At 40.0% G+C, this 14843-nt stretch overlaps 1 protein-coding gene across 1 annotated transcript; it reads right to left on the bottom strand.

Moving 5' to 3' along the window:
- Positions 1–3668: 3668 nt before the first annotated feature.
- LOC118331649 (transmembrane protein 47-like) lies at positions 3669–11019 on the bottom strand. Its single transcript, XM_035666712.1, has 3 exons — positions 10687–11019; positions 7826–7966; positions 3669–4641 (listed from the first exon to the last, which is right to left on the bottom strand). The coding sequence occupies exons 1-3, from the start codon at positions 10901–10903 to the stop codon at positions 4460–4462; spliced, it is 540 nt and encodes a 179-aa protein (XP_035522605.1). The 5' UTR covers positions 10904–11019; the 3' UTR covers positions 3669–4459.
- Positions 11020–14843: the final 3824 nt, after the last annotated feature.

Below are 14843 nucleotides of genomic sequence, written 5' to 3'. Positions count from 1 at the left end.
TAACTTTCAAATATATGGCTGCATACAGTGTTCTGTCATTTCAAACAGTGAAGAGCAACATTTTCTCTTTGATTTCCACGTGCAACACCAGGTCAGTTGTGAATATTCTGCTCAGCATCTGAGAAGAACCAGAAATTATTCATTTGAAAACATTTTTTGTATGCAAATAATAGTATTTTTCAACTGTGACATTTTACTTGCAAGTAAATAGCCATCAATGTGGAGAATCAGGGTCAAGATTCAGTGAGGACTGTGACTTTTGTTATTATGTTACATTTTTAACTCTGACACACATGGTCCTGGCCTTTATATTTAAATATTTTCCCTTTTATCTATATGTATATGGTGCATGACACAATACCAATATGCATGGTAAAATACACTGCTTTTGACTGTGCATAAAGAATAGGTGTCACTTTTTACAGCTCTTGTTGCCCTCCAGTGACCACATAATGTATTGCACTCAACATATTTAGAAATGAAATGTTATGGATATTTTCAGTGGACTACATGTGATTTATATTGCCACTGGAGATCTTGTTATGAACAGGATTTCTCATTACCTTTCCGTGTGGCTATTTGCCTGAAGAAGAACAGAGCTAGATTTATAACGCCAAAGGAAGCTCTGATTTGGATCAACAGTTACTATCATCCTTGCCCTTAATTAACACACAGATGCAATTCTGTTGATGCTTCATATATATCTCACTAAACTCATCAATATGCAATGCAAGCAGAAATTAAACTTAGAATTTTCACTGCATGATATTTTCTTTCGTGTTGGGAAAGTAACCATCTGGATCTGCTGATACTGTTTTTTAGCAACTGATCCAACATTCATTGACATCCAGAAGGTCAGCTAGGCAGCTGACTGATTCCCACACCAGGTTGCCTTGTTCATACCTGACTATCCATGTGCAGTGTGTGTCTACGGGTAGTTGTGTCTTTCTTGTTTACTGCATTTGGCTCATTAATAACACGAGAGAGTTCTTATGTGATTAATCGGTGAATAAGTGAGAGAATCTTGAATAAAGTATGCACTCACTTACACTAATACTTTTGTGTTATGGGTGGTTATTAGGTGCAACCTCTAGTAGAGTCTCGTCCAAATGAAGCACTCTTGCTGCATGATTAAACAGAAGATAATGGATGGTTTGCAGCTCAATGAATAATATAATTATTCTGAGGAGAAACACAAAAGTTATTCAAGTGATTTGACTGTTGTATTTGTGTTTCAGGGGACCCAGGGGACTGCAGGGCAGCACAAGCGTAACAGTGAAGGAGAAGCGAGTAACTTTTTTTCAGGTTAATATGTAATTTTGGTGGAGCCAAGCTTGATAGAGGATTGGTTGGAGGGTAATGTGTAGCCCAGGTGTTACCTTCAGTCTATTTATCTGCCTTACTAGTCTGCAGAGGACGTCCACTGCTGAGGATCAGAAGAGCAGCTGTACAACTTCAGGTTTTCATTCGTCATTTTCTTGGAATTTTCAGAATCTGTGCATTATTATATTACTCACAACAATAATTTACCTCCCCAGGCAACGAGGTGTCAGAGTCCATTTTTGTCTCTGTTCCCCAGGTTCAGTAACTGGAATCTGTCCCTGCAGAATGAAAGAGTGCAGGGCCTGGCTGGTTACTGCGCCCAGGGGCCAGACTATTCTCCAAGGCCACATTACTACAAAGACAATTCATTGCTTGAGATTTACAGTCAAATGTGACTAAATGTGTTGTCTGCCCTAATACCTAACAGCTGGAGTAAAGGTTGTTTTGGGTTGTATTTCTTTTGCTGATATACAGTGAGAGTTGTGCTAATGCTCTGAATTTACAGCTGTGGTCATGTCCAAAGGATTTAGAGATGAGAGCATGTAGCAGCAGCTGCAGAGAAGCAGAACTATCTTCAACTGCAAAAATATTCTGTGTGAAATCAGCTTATAATATGCATTCATTTACCATTTTTGATTGACCTCAGTGCTTATCTTGTGCTTATTTGTATCAGAACAATCTCGCCACCAGCAGCACTGGAGGCTTAAAATCTGTTTTCCAGCTTATCAAACAAAAACTAAACAATTCATATCAAACATTTTTCTATCAATGTTACTCCTCTTGATTTCCATATAGCATGGAGAAACACACTAGATATGATCAAGTTTGGACACTAGACTGTGTTCCTACATGGTGCTCATGCGGGTGACAAAAGCAAAAGCAAGCAAACACACTCAGATCACAGGGGGGAAAACAGACAACTGGCACTTAGATTTACCATAAAACATGAACAATACCTTTGGTGAGACATTTTGCTCAAGTGCATATTTCTCTTTACTATTCAGTGGCATGTAATGTAAGAAGAGCCATAACTGTGTGGGTGGAGTGCAGAGAATGAAAAGCTACTGGCCCATTTTGGCCTTTGACCTTTACAACGCACCCAAACTAGTCAGTGCATAATTTAACACCCTGTTCTGCAGAGTAGATGCAAAGAAAACTCGCTGTGGGAAATACATTTGCATATGATGTTGATCAACTGACTAACTGTGGGTGTTTGTGTAACCTGAAAGTTTTAAAATGTTCTTCCATAGTAGATAATATATCATATATAACATAATACATGTTTTTTTTAAATGTATATATCTTTCACTTTGTGTTCTCCAGTAATGTTTAACTAAAATGACCATGCTTTACATGTATGTGGGACATGAAAGTAATGTGACATCACATCTGCGTCATGCTTTATGTATGTATGTAAACTGTATGATGTGTGACCTCTCTGCCTGCCTGCTGTGTAACCACGTCACCTTTAACTCGTAAGTCACATTTCGAAGATTCCCGAGAGGTCACTGCTATTATAAGACAACCACTGACCTGGCACCTCACACACTCAACACACCACATAACACTACTCAAAGGAGCCCAGTATCAGGTTCACATGACACAGTCTTGTTGGTCTTTTTCCCTTGGAGCTGTTGATTCAGGTGTAAATATTGTCCACAGCTGGGAAGTTTTCACACTGCTGCAGCTGCGCAATTGTTTATTTGCAGACGTTCCCTTTCCAGAGATTCTTTAACCAGCTGTTACAGAACAGAACTCTGTGGGGGTAAAGAAAGTGTGTACAGGGAGACTTCACACCAGGCTGCTCAGGTGTGGCTGCGCCTTCTGTTTTACACAAAACACTCTAAATAATACAGATCTTTTTAAACTTGTCTCACATTGGCACACTTGGACAAAAAACATGAATAAAATATATTATGATCTGCAAACTAAAAAGGTAAACAAAAAGATTGATTTGGTCTTATTTCATAATCAGTGGTTGTTGTAATTTTATTTTCAGCCTGTGAGCACATTATTTATGACAAGCAAGTTGCACGTTTTAACTGCAAAGCATGTTTTGTGCTTAGCAATAAAATGTTTTAGGGTGTTCAATGCTTCAACCAATGGGTCAGATTTTTACACATCAACAGGCTGCAAGCTGGCAACCTGGTGATGTCTCTTTAAAATTCATGGGGTGGTTCCTCTGAGGAATGTGTGCTGTTTGCTCCAAATGGCGGGGGGACACCCTGCTGCCTGATTCCCCTCTTAAAATTCTGTCAGAGGTTTGTTTGTGAACCACTGGTGTCAGAGCGATAGATAAACTGCAGGATGCAACATCGTAGTATTGAAAACAACAATCATTCACATTCCATACTTCCAAAACTACAACTGTTTATTCCGGAGATTCCTTCATGTAGAAATACTTTGTACACATTTACATTTTTCATATGAGAGAAACTAGTTTCCAAACAAACTATGAACACTTGAGAGCCCTAGCATATATCGAAGCTGTCTAATTTACACTTCTACTATCAGAAGGCTTAGCATTACTAGATATTTTTCAGCTAGAAAACACGAAAGGTAGAAGTTCAGCTTTTTCAATATTCATAAAGTGGAAAATGATGCCATAAATACATTAACAACAAGCTTCGTCCTTGTGAAATGCTACAAAAAGAATAAAAAAGGAAATGTGGAGATAAGTCAGTCCCTTTAAATGTTCAGTCACTGCACATTCAGGTCTTTGCTGAGAATCTATTTTCCTGTTTCTCTAACAATAGAGATCCAGGTCAACGTGCAGTGGAAGCGTCCAGTATCTGTGGCTCGTGCCTGTCCAGAAAGCTCTCTGTGCTTTAGCTTTGCCCGCCTCACTCCCGATTCCGGCAGGGCTCAGAAGCCCACTGGCGGCATGGGGAGGAGGGGTGGCGGGGGTCCTACTCATACAGCCCTGGCCTAAATTAGGCCTTCAAAACCTGTCTAAAAATAACAGAGAGAGCAAGACAGCAAGAGAAGCAGAAAGATCAGAGTCTGTGCTCACATATGCATTGGCTGTGTGCAGAGTGAAGCCCACCTCCTGTATGGGAATTTGTCTGTGTGTGCGTGTGTGTGGGTGTACATGTTTATGTGTGTATTTCCAGTGGGCGGGGGTTCGAGAAAGGACTCAGTACATTGCATCCTCGTATATGTCCGTCCGCAGGCAGAAAAGGATCCCTCCTCCCAACATGAAGATGGTGGCTCCCCAGCCGAGCCCGTAGCCCCAGTTGAACTCGTGATAGGTCTGAAGAACCGTGCCGTCGATAAACTTGATCGGGTAGAGGACCAGAGCACAGGCCTGCAGAACCACTGGAACCAAACGAGAGTCAACATAAGATTCTCAGTTGTAAAGATGTGCTGCTTTTCTTTGTCTTATGTGGCTGTAAATTTAATACATATATCATAATATCATGTATCGGGCAACACAAATGTTGTCATGTTTAAATACTACAACAGTATTTGCGTTACTGATATCACTTGAACCACCATCACTACTACTACTACTACTACTATTATATTATAAAACCAAGTACAATGAGGTCTATAAATAAAAATCTTGCCAGTTCTACTTTTACCTGATGTTTTATTATTTATAGATATTATTTGTATCCTCTTTGCATTTCTCACAATTTTAACATTTTTTGCAAATTTTGTTTTATTGTTTTTACATTTTGTTATTTTATTCTGTATTGTCTGTTTCACCGTCTTTCTTACTTTTGTCCAACAACAAGGAGTATGTTTCTGCTTTTGGCAATTGCAACCATTTAGTCCATAACAAAAGCACTGTTCAAGTAAAAGACGTGACTGCTGTAAACCAGATATGTGACTGTAGCTGGTTTTGAAAAGAAAAGAGGAGGAAAGATTTTTAGTGTCTGCACAGAAAGGGGGAGAGAGAGGGAGTCACTGAAGGTACCCAGAGAATGGTTACATAAAGTGATTATGTATATCAGTGTCTCTGCTGCTTCAGGTGATCTCCTTAAAGTGAGCCTTTTTGAGTGTTTTTAGGAGCCTGTAGATAAAAACATGCTTATGTAATTTCCATCCTTTTCAACTGAGCCTTTTACTATTTACATTTGACTACCAAAAAAATTACCTAATATGTGAGAGATTTGACGAGTAAAATTACTGTTTTTTTTTTACTCTCGATTCAGGTGATGCAAATAAAACAAATATTGCGTCATACACAATACAAAAACTGTTGGGTCTCTGTAAATAATTTATAAGGAGTACGGTCTGGACCTGCTCTATCTGAAAAGTGTCCTGAGATAACTTGTTATGAATTGGTGCTATACAAATAAAATTTAATTGAAATAGAAACATTTTAATATATTTAGCCATGATGCATTTTGTTGACAAACATATAAAGTGAGGAACAAAAAAGTGCTTTCCAGTGCAAGGTCAAAAGAAGTGCAGTAACAAGATTATAAAATATGTTTCAGCGTAAAAAGGATTTCTATTTTTCTCATCCAGCCTCCATAAAAATATTTTATTATTTTCAAGAAAAAACATCTTTGTATGAAACACCTCCCTGTGGGTTTCTTTCTTTTTTTTCCCCTGACAGTCACATGGAGCCTGTGTAGATCCTTTATTTTGTGAAATGTGGAAAACTTTTCTAACAATCGTCATTATCCGTTTGACCTTGACATTACTGACGGAAAATGACTTTAATGCCTCCATCATTGTGAATCATTTTCCCCTTTGAACCATTCAGGACCATGAGCTACCGGTGGTCATCGTGTCGACGTCGTTGCATGTGTGCAATCAAAGGCGCACTGGGGCGCAAGCTACTTCAGTTCCTTTTCGTGCATGCCAGGTGACTCTTAAGGAAGGGACTTTGTGTGACTACGACTCCACCTTTCCTTCCTACAGGACGGAGCAGTGGGTGTGCAGGGAAACCACGGCAGCCCAAGAATGTGGCGGTGTTGATGGAGTCCAGACTGAGCTTTGCAGCCCGCTGAGGTCATATTTCCGGACAGAAAATAAATACCACAGAGCTACAGTCCTGCCAAAGGGCATTTAACAGTCCAGCCCCTCTGTTGCTGCTCTGCTGAGGACTGTGCGCCTTATTCTCGCAAGGCTCTTAAAGCAATTACACACAGGAAAGGATAACACTGCATTCCCACGCTTTTCAGTAAATAGCTAACAGTGAAAGGCACTAAGTCGCCTGCACACACTGGTCCTTTGTGACTGATGTTTTCAGAGACAGAAATCACTTAAATTACAGATTAAACATTTCTCTGCAGCAATATATCACATGGGAAACACTGCCTCTATTGTTCATTATTTTATGCAGTTTACAGTAATATGTTCTCTCTATACAGACATATTTGGTGTCTTGTGGTCTTCTGTGGATTTTAGAATAATAAAGTCTTTCCACACATACATACGAAATACACTTATTCGCTTTCTTGTCAAGAGTTAGTCGAGAATATCAATACTACTCAGTTAAATATGAAGCGAGAGCCAGCAGCTTAGCTTAGCATGAATACTGAACATCACTTTGGTTTCTCTACAAATTAAATAAACTAGACATAACATGTTGATTGGTCAGCTTTAGAAATGCTGGTAGGCAGATTGCATTACCTTTGGATGGAGGGAGGATAGCTGTTAAGATAAGATAAGCTGCTGCTGGCTGTGGCTCCATATTTAACAGACAAATATGAGATGGAATCCGTCTTCTAAAGAAACTCACCACAAAAACAAGTGTGTGATTAAAATTCTTCCTTTTAGTCTAATCCTACAGGTTTATTATAGAAAACTGCAGAAGAAGGAAGGGGGTTTTGTGACGTATAACAGGATGTCTGTTTCTTATATAATCCAATTTTATTTTGGAAACTGGCAAAAAACTGGAACTGGGCAAGAGTTAAGTGGTTGTAAGTGGTTAGTGTTTCATCGCTGTCGTTTAAGTAAAATAAGCACAGGCTATGAGTCAGTTATCACAACGCCTGTATAGTATATGGAACAATGTGTCTTGACTGCTAAACCTTTGGTTTAATTACATGTTTTATATGTTTTATAGATAGATCCTCACCAGTGTCAAAGTTTGGTTTCACCCAAAGGACTGTCTCACAAAGCATGCAGGGTAAGTGCAGTCCATGTATGAGGCAGTGCTGGGTGAGGAGTCTGTGGTGGCTTGTTTTCCCCTCGGTGACTTCACTTTGTTGGTAAGTCTGCAAATTCTGCGGCTGCTTATTCTTGGCCCATGAGCCGGCAGCTCCCCAGACTCCACACCACAGAAAAAATGAGCTCAACCAGAAGCCTCATTCAGCTGCTTCTTCCCTTCTGCAGCCTTCTATTTAATGTGAGCACTGGAACAAAAACCCTCCTGTCTATATGGAAATTGTTGTGGCTGGGGTGAATGTATGTGGCAACATATGTTTCTGTTTCTAAATGTATGTGAGTAAGATGTGTAGGAACATTGGACAAAAGGCAGAAACAGTACAAATGATTTTAGAACTTTTGGTGCAAAAAGTAAAAGAAGAGGAAGGTGTACCTGCAGTGAAGAGGAACACGGACACGGTGCGGTAGTGCCGTCTCTGTGTCCCCCGGCAGAGGGAAATAAGGGCCACCAAAAAGGCCACCAGAGTTGCCACGGCACCGGCCACCAGCAGCACCAGGGTGGCAATCTGCCAGTCTGCAGGACGAGACACACGCAGGTTAGAGAGGAGCATCCTGACAAAAGCTCGATTCATAGGACGTTGAATTGAACCGCTGTTTTGACAAACACAAAACAAGGGCTAATCCCACAGAGTGGAGTGACTGAAGCAGAATGGCCTCCACCAGAAGCCGGCTCCATCAGGAGTAACAAGAACCTGATTAGTGCTGCAGTGGTCACAGAAACTGGATTTAGCCTAAATTACATGTTATTAAAGATAATTATTTTAGACGCATGTTTAGAGGCTTAAAATTAAAATCTCAGCAGTTAAAAGCAGTCCTTTAAAAAATTGTCAATATTTTCACATTTAATGTTCAGTATTTTGAAGGCAAAGTAGATAAAAAATACTAACAATAATGAACAATTTGTAGTACATTGTCCACTGCTCATCTATCTCCATCAAGGTTTATTACATTTCTATTGCTTTCTACGTTAAAAATAAAAGTTAGCAATCTAATTTAAAATTCCTGGTGCTAATGTGAAGTTCTTGCTGCACGTGTAAGTCAGCGTGTTTAACTGCTGTGACGTCTCTTTAGAGTTTGTGGTCGATGATGCTGGAGTTTCTGTTCGGGGGCTGCCAGCCTTTTCCATGTCGGTGCAGCCGTGGTGGCTTTAATACAGCACATCTATTCTATTTATTTCAAACAAACTCCAGTTACTCCTGGTGGAAAAGTCGAAACTCGTGAGAGAGGATCCTCTCCTGGAAAGACCTTCACAAACACCAGGTTGTTAAAACAGCACATTTTAAAGCTTTTCTGAACTGAGATTAACTCTCTGTTCAGTAAAGCTTTGATTCAGTGAGTGAGTCTGAAAACAGAAGTGTATTCAGAAAATACAATTTTTTTCCATTCCTGCCTGCATTGTGTGTTCCCTCTTTGATGTCCCACTTGTCAGTGTCAGAATAAAGCCTCACCTCGAAAGACTCAAAAGGAGAATTTGCATCTGAAGAAGCGCACAACCTCAGCAAACAATCTTTGCTGGGTGTGTGTGTCTGTCTCTTCCTGAGCTCCTGATTCATTTGTCACCAGGATGATAAAAAAGAAACTCTTCCCCAAAGACACATCTGAACTCGATTTGATTCAGCCTTTGGGAAATATGTTTTTGTAACATCTTTGTTCCATTATGTGGCACAATATTGGTTCTGTGTACTAACGTCACATTTTTTTCTATTCCTCACTGAAGCTATAGGTCGAAACACCATTTTCATCGGCGTTATTTTAGTCGCTTGCTATTTACTCGGCATCGGCCAGAGATGGACTGAAATCCAAGAACCTTGGGATAGGTACGAGAATATGTGCATAATAAATCTGCTTTGCTTTGTGGTGAACTGCCCCTTTAACCCCAACACACCCCTCCACTGTTGCTTTAATAAGCTCTGCAGACACTCAAAGCAAAAAGCCCGCCTCCTATTCACCCCAACACATTCCACAATATCAGAGAGCGGTCAGTCACACCAAGGCTGTCTCTCTCCCCCCCCCCCTTCATAGCTGTGCATGTTTGTGCCTGTGATGGTGGTCAAACTGCCCCAAAAGCCCCTTTAAAAACCTCTGAACAGATAAAATGTTCTCTACACTTCTGGCAACCTATAAGTAAAAAAAACAAAACACTAGGTTTATTAAATGTATATGTCATTTTATATGATTTGCTTTCAGCCTGTTAATGGCTGTTTTACAGTAGAGACAAAGCTCGGGCTAATAACGAGCCAACCTGCTGTACCAGCCAGCAGCCAAATGCTGGTAAATCTGGCTCTTTTAATGCGGATTTCCTCCCCTGGTGGGGAAAGGAAGGGGGTTGGAGGCGTAAACACTCATGTCATGTGGCGTCTCTGCTTGACAAAAGGCAACCTGGTGGGTCCAGGCCTGGTGAGGTGGATGATGGGGAAGATGCTCAGTGTATGTGTGTGTGTGTGTGTGTGTGTCTCTTCAAACCCACTTGAAGCCTTCTGGTGGTTGGAGTGGAGTTAACTGTGTGTGCGCCACAAGGGATTATATTTACTGTTACTTTATTATCCTGAACACGGAAGCTGAACGTTTAAATAACGTTTAAAAGCATCAAAGTCATCATTTAACTGGTAACACTGAGTCACCAGCCCTTTGTTGACTGACTCACCCTTCAAAATAAAACACTAAAGTGTCACTAAATCAACATCAACGCAGATGCCTCATCCTTGCTCATGAATTAGGGGGGCATTGGGCTGAGCATCACAATGTGTTTGTCCTTCAGTGACACCACGTCACTGCACTGGTATGAACAGAGGAAATGTATCAGCAGCACAAGAAGCCCTGAATGCCACAGCTATTGGACAGAGACCAACGAGCCAACTAAAACAAACTGTGCCTGGGAGACGATGACCAGAGCTGCCAGACAAATATTCCTCTGTTTTTGTCCTAAAATAAATGCCCCTGATAATATGGTAGTTTAAAACCATCCCACATGGCATAATTACGCATTGGATAACATGAGTTTCCCATAAAAAGTACTTTTACTACTGCACTTTAATCACAAGTAAACAATGTAAACCATCTAACACTTTTCAATACTAAATATACAGTAGTTTCCACCATGTCTGGTTCTCTCTCCAACAACAGCATCCGAAACTCCCAAGGACACAAAGTTATAAACAAACAATCCCATCCTTCCCCACCCCAAAAAACAAAACCAAAAAACAAAACAAACAAACAGTCAATAATAATTCCTACCAGATGTGAGGGTGGAGAAGCAGCTCCACTGAGCCTCCTCTGTGTCGAGCCGTGCCTCGGACTGGGAGCAGGACTCCCACAGGGACAGGGAGAAATGCTCCGCGGTGACCCAGGCTGGACTGAGCAGAGCCACCACGTCCAAGCACAGCGCCAGGAAGACGCACAGCAGAGCGATGAGCTTGAAGGGCCGGAACACGTACACCTCGTTCACAGACATGTTCTCATAACAAGGTTCACACCGCTGCAGGTCGGTCAGATGAGCTCGCTGGAGGTCCGCGTGCGTCCTCACCCACCATAGCCTTCACTGCTTGGAGCGCGCGTGCCCAGCTGGAAAAGTTTAACGGGGGACTTCCGGTTAGATCGGGGTTTTTCAAAATAAATGATTTTTTTTCTCTCCCGTTTGTTGCGGTCATCCTCCTCCATGATGCTGTTTTTAAGCGCCAGTGTTTTTCCAGACTTTAAAAAAAATAAAATAAAATCTATGCACTATTTTTAAAGCAATGACTTCGTTATTATTCTATTTTTATTTCTATTATTGCAGTTATTAATGTAGGCCTATTATTCTTCATTGGTTTCTATATCAATAGTGATGTGTATTGGCTGTATCAAAAGCCTGTGTGGTTTTATTTGAGGACAAAAAAGAAAAAAGAAAAACAACATCCAGAAGAAGTTTAAATTTGGTATGAAAATCAGTTAGTTTTAACTTTTTGTTGTGGTCATTATCTGTCCCAAACAATATCCTAATGAACAAGTTTGGCTTCATATGATACAGCAAAAGAACAAAAACAATAGCAGTAAAAGAATGGGCAAAGAGAACCAGCCACCAAACATTATGCAAATGAACTCTTTAAACCAAATCTTGAAGTTAAGTTAGGCCTACATTTGTTGGCTGTGATTTCATCGTTACTTTCAGGGAATACTGGCTGAATGGGACTCATAGAAGACTAGAAAAGCATCTGGGGAAATAAGACCAATACAACTATTTTGTTACTTGTGTAAATTACATAATTGTAATTTATGATGCAGTAATCGGCTCAGTGCAGAATCGAAGTCCTGCTCACGCAGTCCTCCAAGTCTGTGCTTTTATTTTGAAAGCCACGTCAGGAAAGCAGACTTGTTTACGCTCTTTAGAGGCAGCAGCATCTTTTCACAGGGTCAGCAAGTTAAAGTCAGTCAAAAAAGTGCTTTCCAAGAGGCATGAACTCAACAAAATTGTTCACAGACATACACGTTTGTAAGAAGGTCAGATATAAATGCAGAGAGGAAATATACAGAAGTAAACATCAACACAGCAGATATTATACAAAGGGTAAGGACATTAAATACCCTTTAATCAATCATAGGATTGATTACATAATAAATATGTATCTGCCCTTGTATCATTAGATCCATCTTTAGACCCTGTGGATGGAGAGTAATTCATGTGTCAGAATATCTGAACTATCCCTTTAGTGTTAATGTCTAAAAGCTGAGGGTTGGAGTTAATGTTGTAATGTGGTAATGGTCCAGCAGATGGCAGACATGTGACATTTTGGATGCCAAAGCCCACAAAACACAATGTCTGCTGTATCTACCACCAATACACAGAGGCTTTTGTAATTATTAGTAGTAGATGACATTTTATGAGCAGCAGCAGTAACAGCAGCAGCTTTTATATGGACATACTGGCCACAAAATACATGAAAACCCCCAGTGCTTGGTGAAAATCGTTGTGACATAATAGGAAAATAACAGAAATGTCTATTAGCTTGACGTCTTTTCTCTTAATCCTGTTTTGGATTCTTCACAAAGCCAGTGTGTAGGCCGAGCTCACTGACATTTTTACATCTTTTGGGAAACAACCCTTTGATCCACGCACAAACATATGTCGAGTTTAATATCTCTTACGAACAGACGCAGAATTTAAAGACCACCAAATAAATCCCCGCAATAAAATGACAAGTTAGATTTGACTACAGTGTAGAGTCCATTCAGTCCACATGTCTTGTAAAATATTTCCATCTCCTGGTGAACTCAATAACTACATGTTATGAACTCTAAAAGCAGGACTTCACTGGTCGAAGCTTTTCACTTGTGTTGAGAAAATTCTACAACTTTTTATAATAAAACTTCCAACGTAACAGATCCAGTAACATTTGTGGAGATGAAAGGAGCGTTTATTAGTAAATGTAAAGACAAGACAGAACGACATCACCTCTTCTAAGACTTGCTTGTCCAACATTCTTCACACATTTTTTGGTTGAGAGCGATTTATTGACCACCTGTCATGCATCTGTCTCATAATAATAACTTGATGAGAGGCAACTAGTCTACAGTATGTGATAGTATTTTCACATAGATGCCTCCTTCCTTGATGTATATTGCATAGTAAAGGGATAACCTGCAAGAGCCACGTTTCTTTGGTTTTGGTGGAATATTTGACTTTTATCAGCTCATCTACCTCAGATGTGGCCTGTCTCATGATATTTTTAATAGATTTTCTGTCATTTAAGTTTATGTTTCTTTAGATACTTTAGGTCTTTTGTTCTTTATTTTCAGGTTTTCTAAGAAAAACATAATACAAGTAATAATATGCCATTATTTATTGCTGCTGTTAAATCTCTACATTTCTGTGCATTTGTGTTGTATTATAGCAATCAGAGGTGAAGGTAGTGTATATGAAAACATAATGGATTATTACTTTAAGCTATTTAGTGCAAGTAAATATTCCTGGCACAGCTTTTACTCTCCAAATAAAGTTGTCCAGTGTTAAGAACAAACAGAACTGATTTGAGTACTTTGAATTACACCTCTGCTGCCTTCTTGCCCAGTTTGGTTTAATTCTACCCCTATCATTTGGTGCCTAGATTAGAGGTTTTCAGTGTGTCTGACATAATGAGAGTTTCAGACTAATGCCACCCTTCTCAGTCCTAATGGTGCTGCCAAGCTGCCAGCGGGGCATCTGAGTAGGGGGGAATCTAGTATTAGGCGTATCCATGGACAGAGCATTGCTCATTTCCTTTGAATGCCCCTCCTCCCCGACAGAACAGGCAGAGCGCTCTGTCATCCTCCTCCCAAAGCCCCTCATTAGAAAATCTGCAGAGCAGACAAAGCTACTTGAAACGGCACAATGGTGACTCCCCACATGGTGATTTTAAAGAGCATAAAGGAAATCCAGGTCATGTTTTACTTTTTTGGATCCTCTCTCCCTGATTTTGACTTATCCACCGAGCCACCCACCTACAAACCTTCTGTTTAGTTTCATCCAGCATGTTTTTAATTTTCAGGTGACATTATTCAAACTCCCACATACCAACAGAGGGACTCACATGGCTGGTTAATACATTTTCTCTATGCAAATAAAGAGGAAAGGAGAATGAGATGATAAAAAGGAAAGTAGCATTTAAACAAGTGAACACACATGATCATGACACAGCTCTGTGATTCAGCATAATTTATAATAATGATGACAAAGATTATATTGTGTCTGAGGAAGAAAAAGCTTCTTTCAAACTACTCATCACATGACGTCATCCTTTATTGCTCATGGTGGTCCTCCTGGAGTGGCTGCAGCTGATTAGGCTCAGAATAAGCCTCTCAAGGTTTTTCCGGCTATGAATAAGCTTCCATGGTAACTGATGAGGTCTTGTTTAATGGTGCTGTCATTACTAGAGAGGTCTGCCCTGCTCATCTCCCTCTTTACCGTAACAACAACATCACACCATTACGAGTCATGCTGTGATCAGACTATGTGAGCATGTATCAAATTAAAAACATTTTCCATGGATCAGGAATGTTAACTCACATCCTCTCATTCATTTATTCAATCATTGACTTATTCTTTCATAGTGTTGTTGAATTTGATCATTTCCTGTCAGTCACAGTTACATTTTATTTAAAATGACCAATTACTGTAGTATTTAAGTAGCAGCTGTGTTAGCTAAATGCTAACACCAGCGTACTAACATGTCCTACAGGCAGTGCTAACATGTTCAGCATGTGTAATGTTTCCCATCTTATTTTACCATGTTAGCGCTAACATGTCCTAATTAGCTCTCATGAAGTACAGCTGAGGCTGATGGGAATTACAATCTTGACCTGTTGATGGTGCTAGATGAAAAGTCAGTGGTGGAAAGTACATATACTTTATACATGGTCTATAAGTTATATACACATAA

The sequence above is a fragment of the Morone saxatilis genome, unplaced genomic scaffold (assembly GCF_004916995.1).
Source record: "Morone saxatilis isolate NCDOM2014 unplaced genomic scaffold, NCSU_SB_2.0 Contig20, whole genome shotgun sequence".
Classification (NCBI taxonomy): Eukaryota; Metazoa; Chordata; class Actinopteri; family Moronidae; genus Morone; species Morone saxatilis.
This window is presented reverse-complemented; position numbering and strand designations above follow the sequence as displayed.

Bases quoted from the DNA above. Each gene is read 5' to 3' on its own strand.
- LOC118331649 (XM_035666712.1), bottom strand. From the start codon at position 10,903: ATGTCTGTGAACGAGGTGTACGTGTTCCGGCCCTTCAAGCTCATCGCT. The intron at 7,967-10,686 runs GTAGGAATTATT...CTCGTCCTGCAG, and splicing joins CTTCTCCACCCTCACATCTG to ACTGGCAGATTGCCACCCTG. The intron at 4,642-7,825 runs GTACACCTTCCT...GTTTGGTTCCAG, and splicing joins CGTGTTCCTCTTCACTGCAG to TGGTTCTGCAGGCCTGTGCT.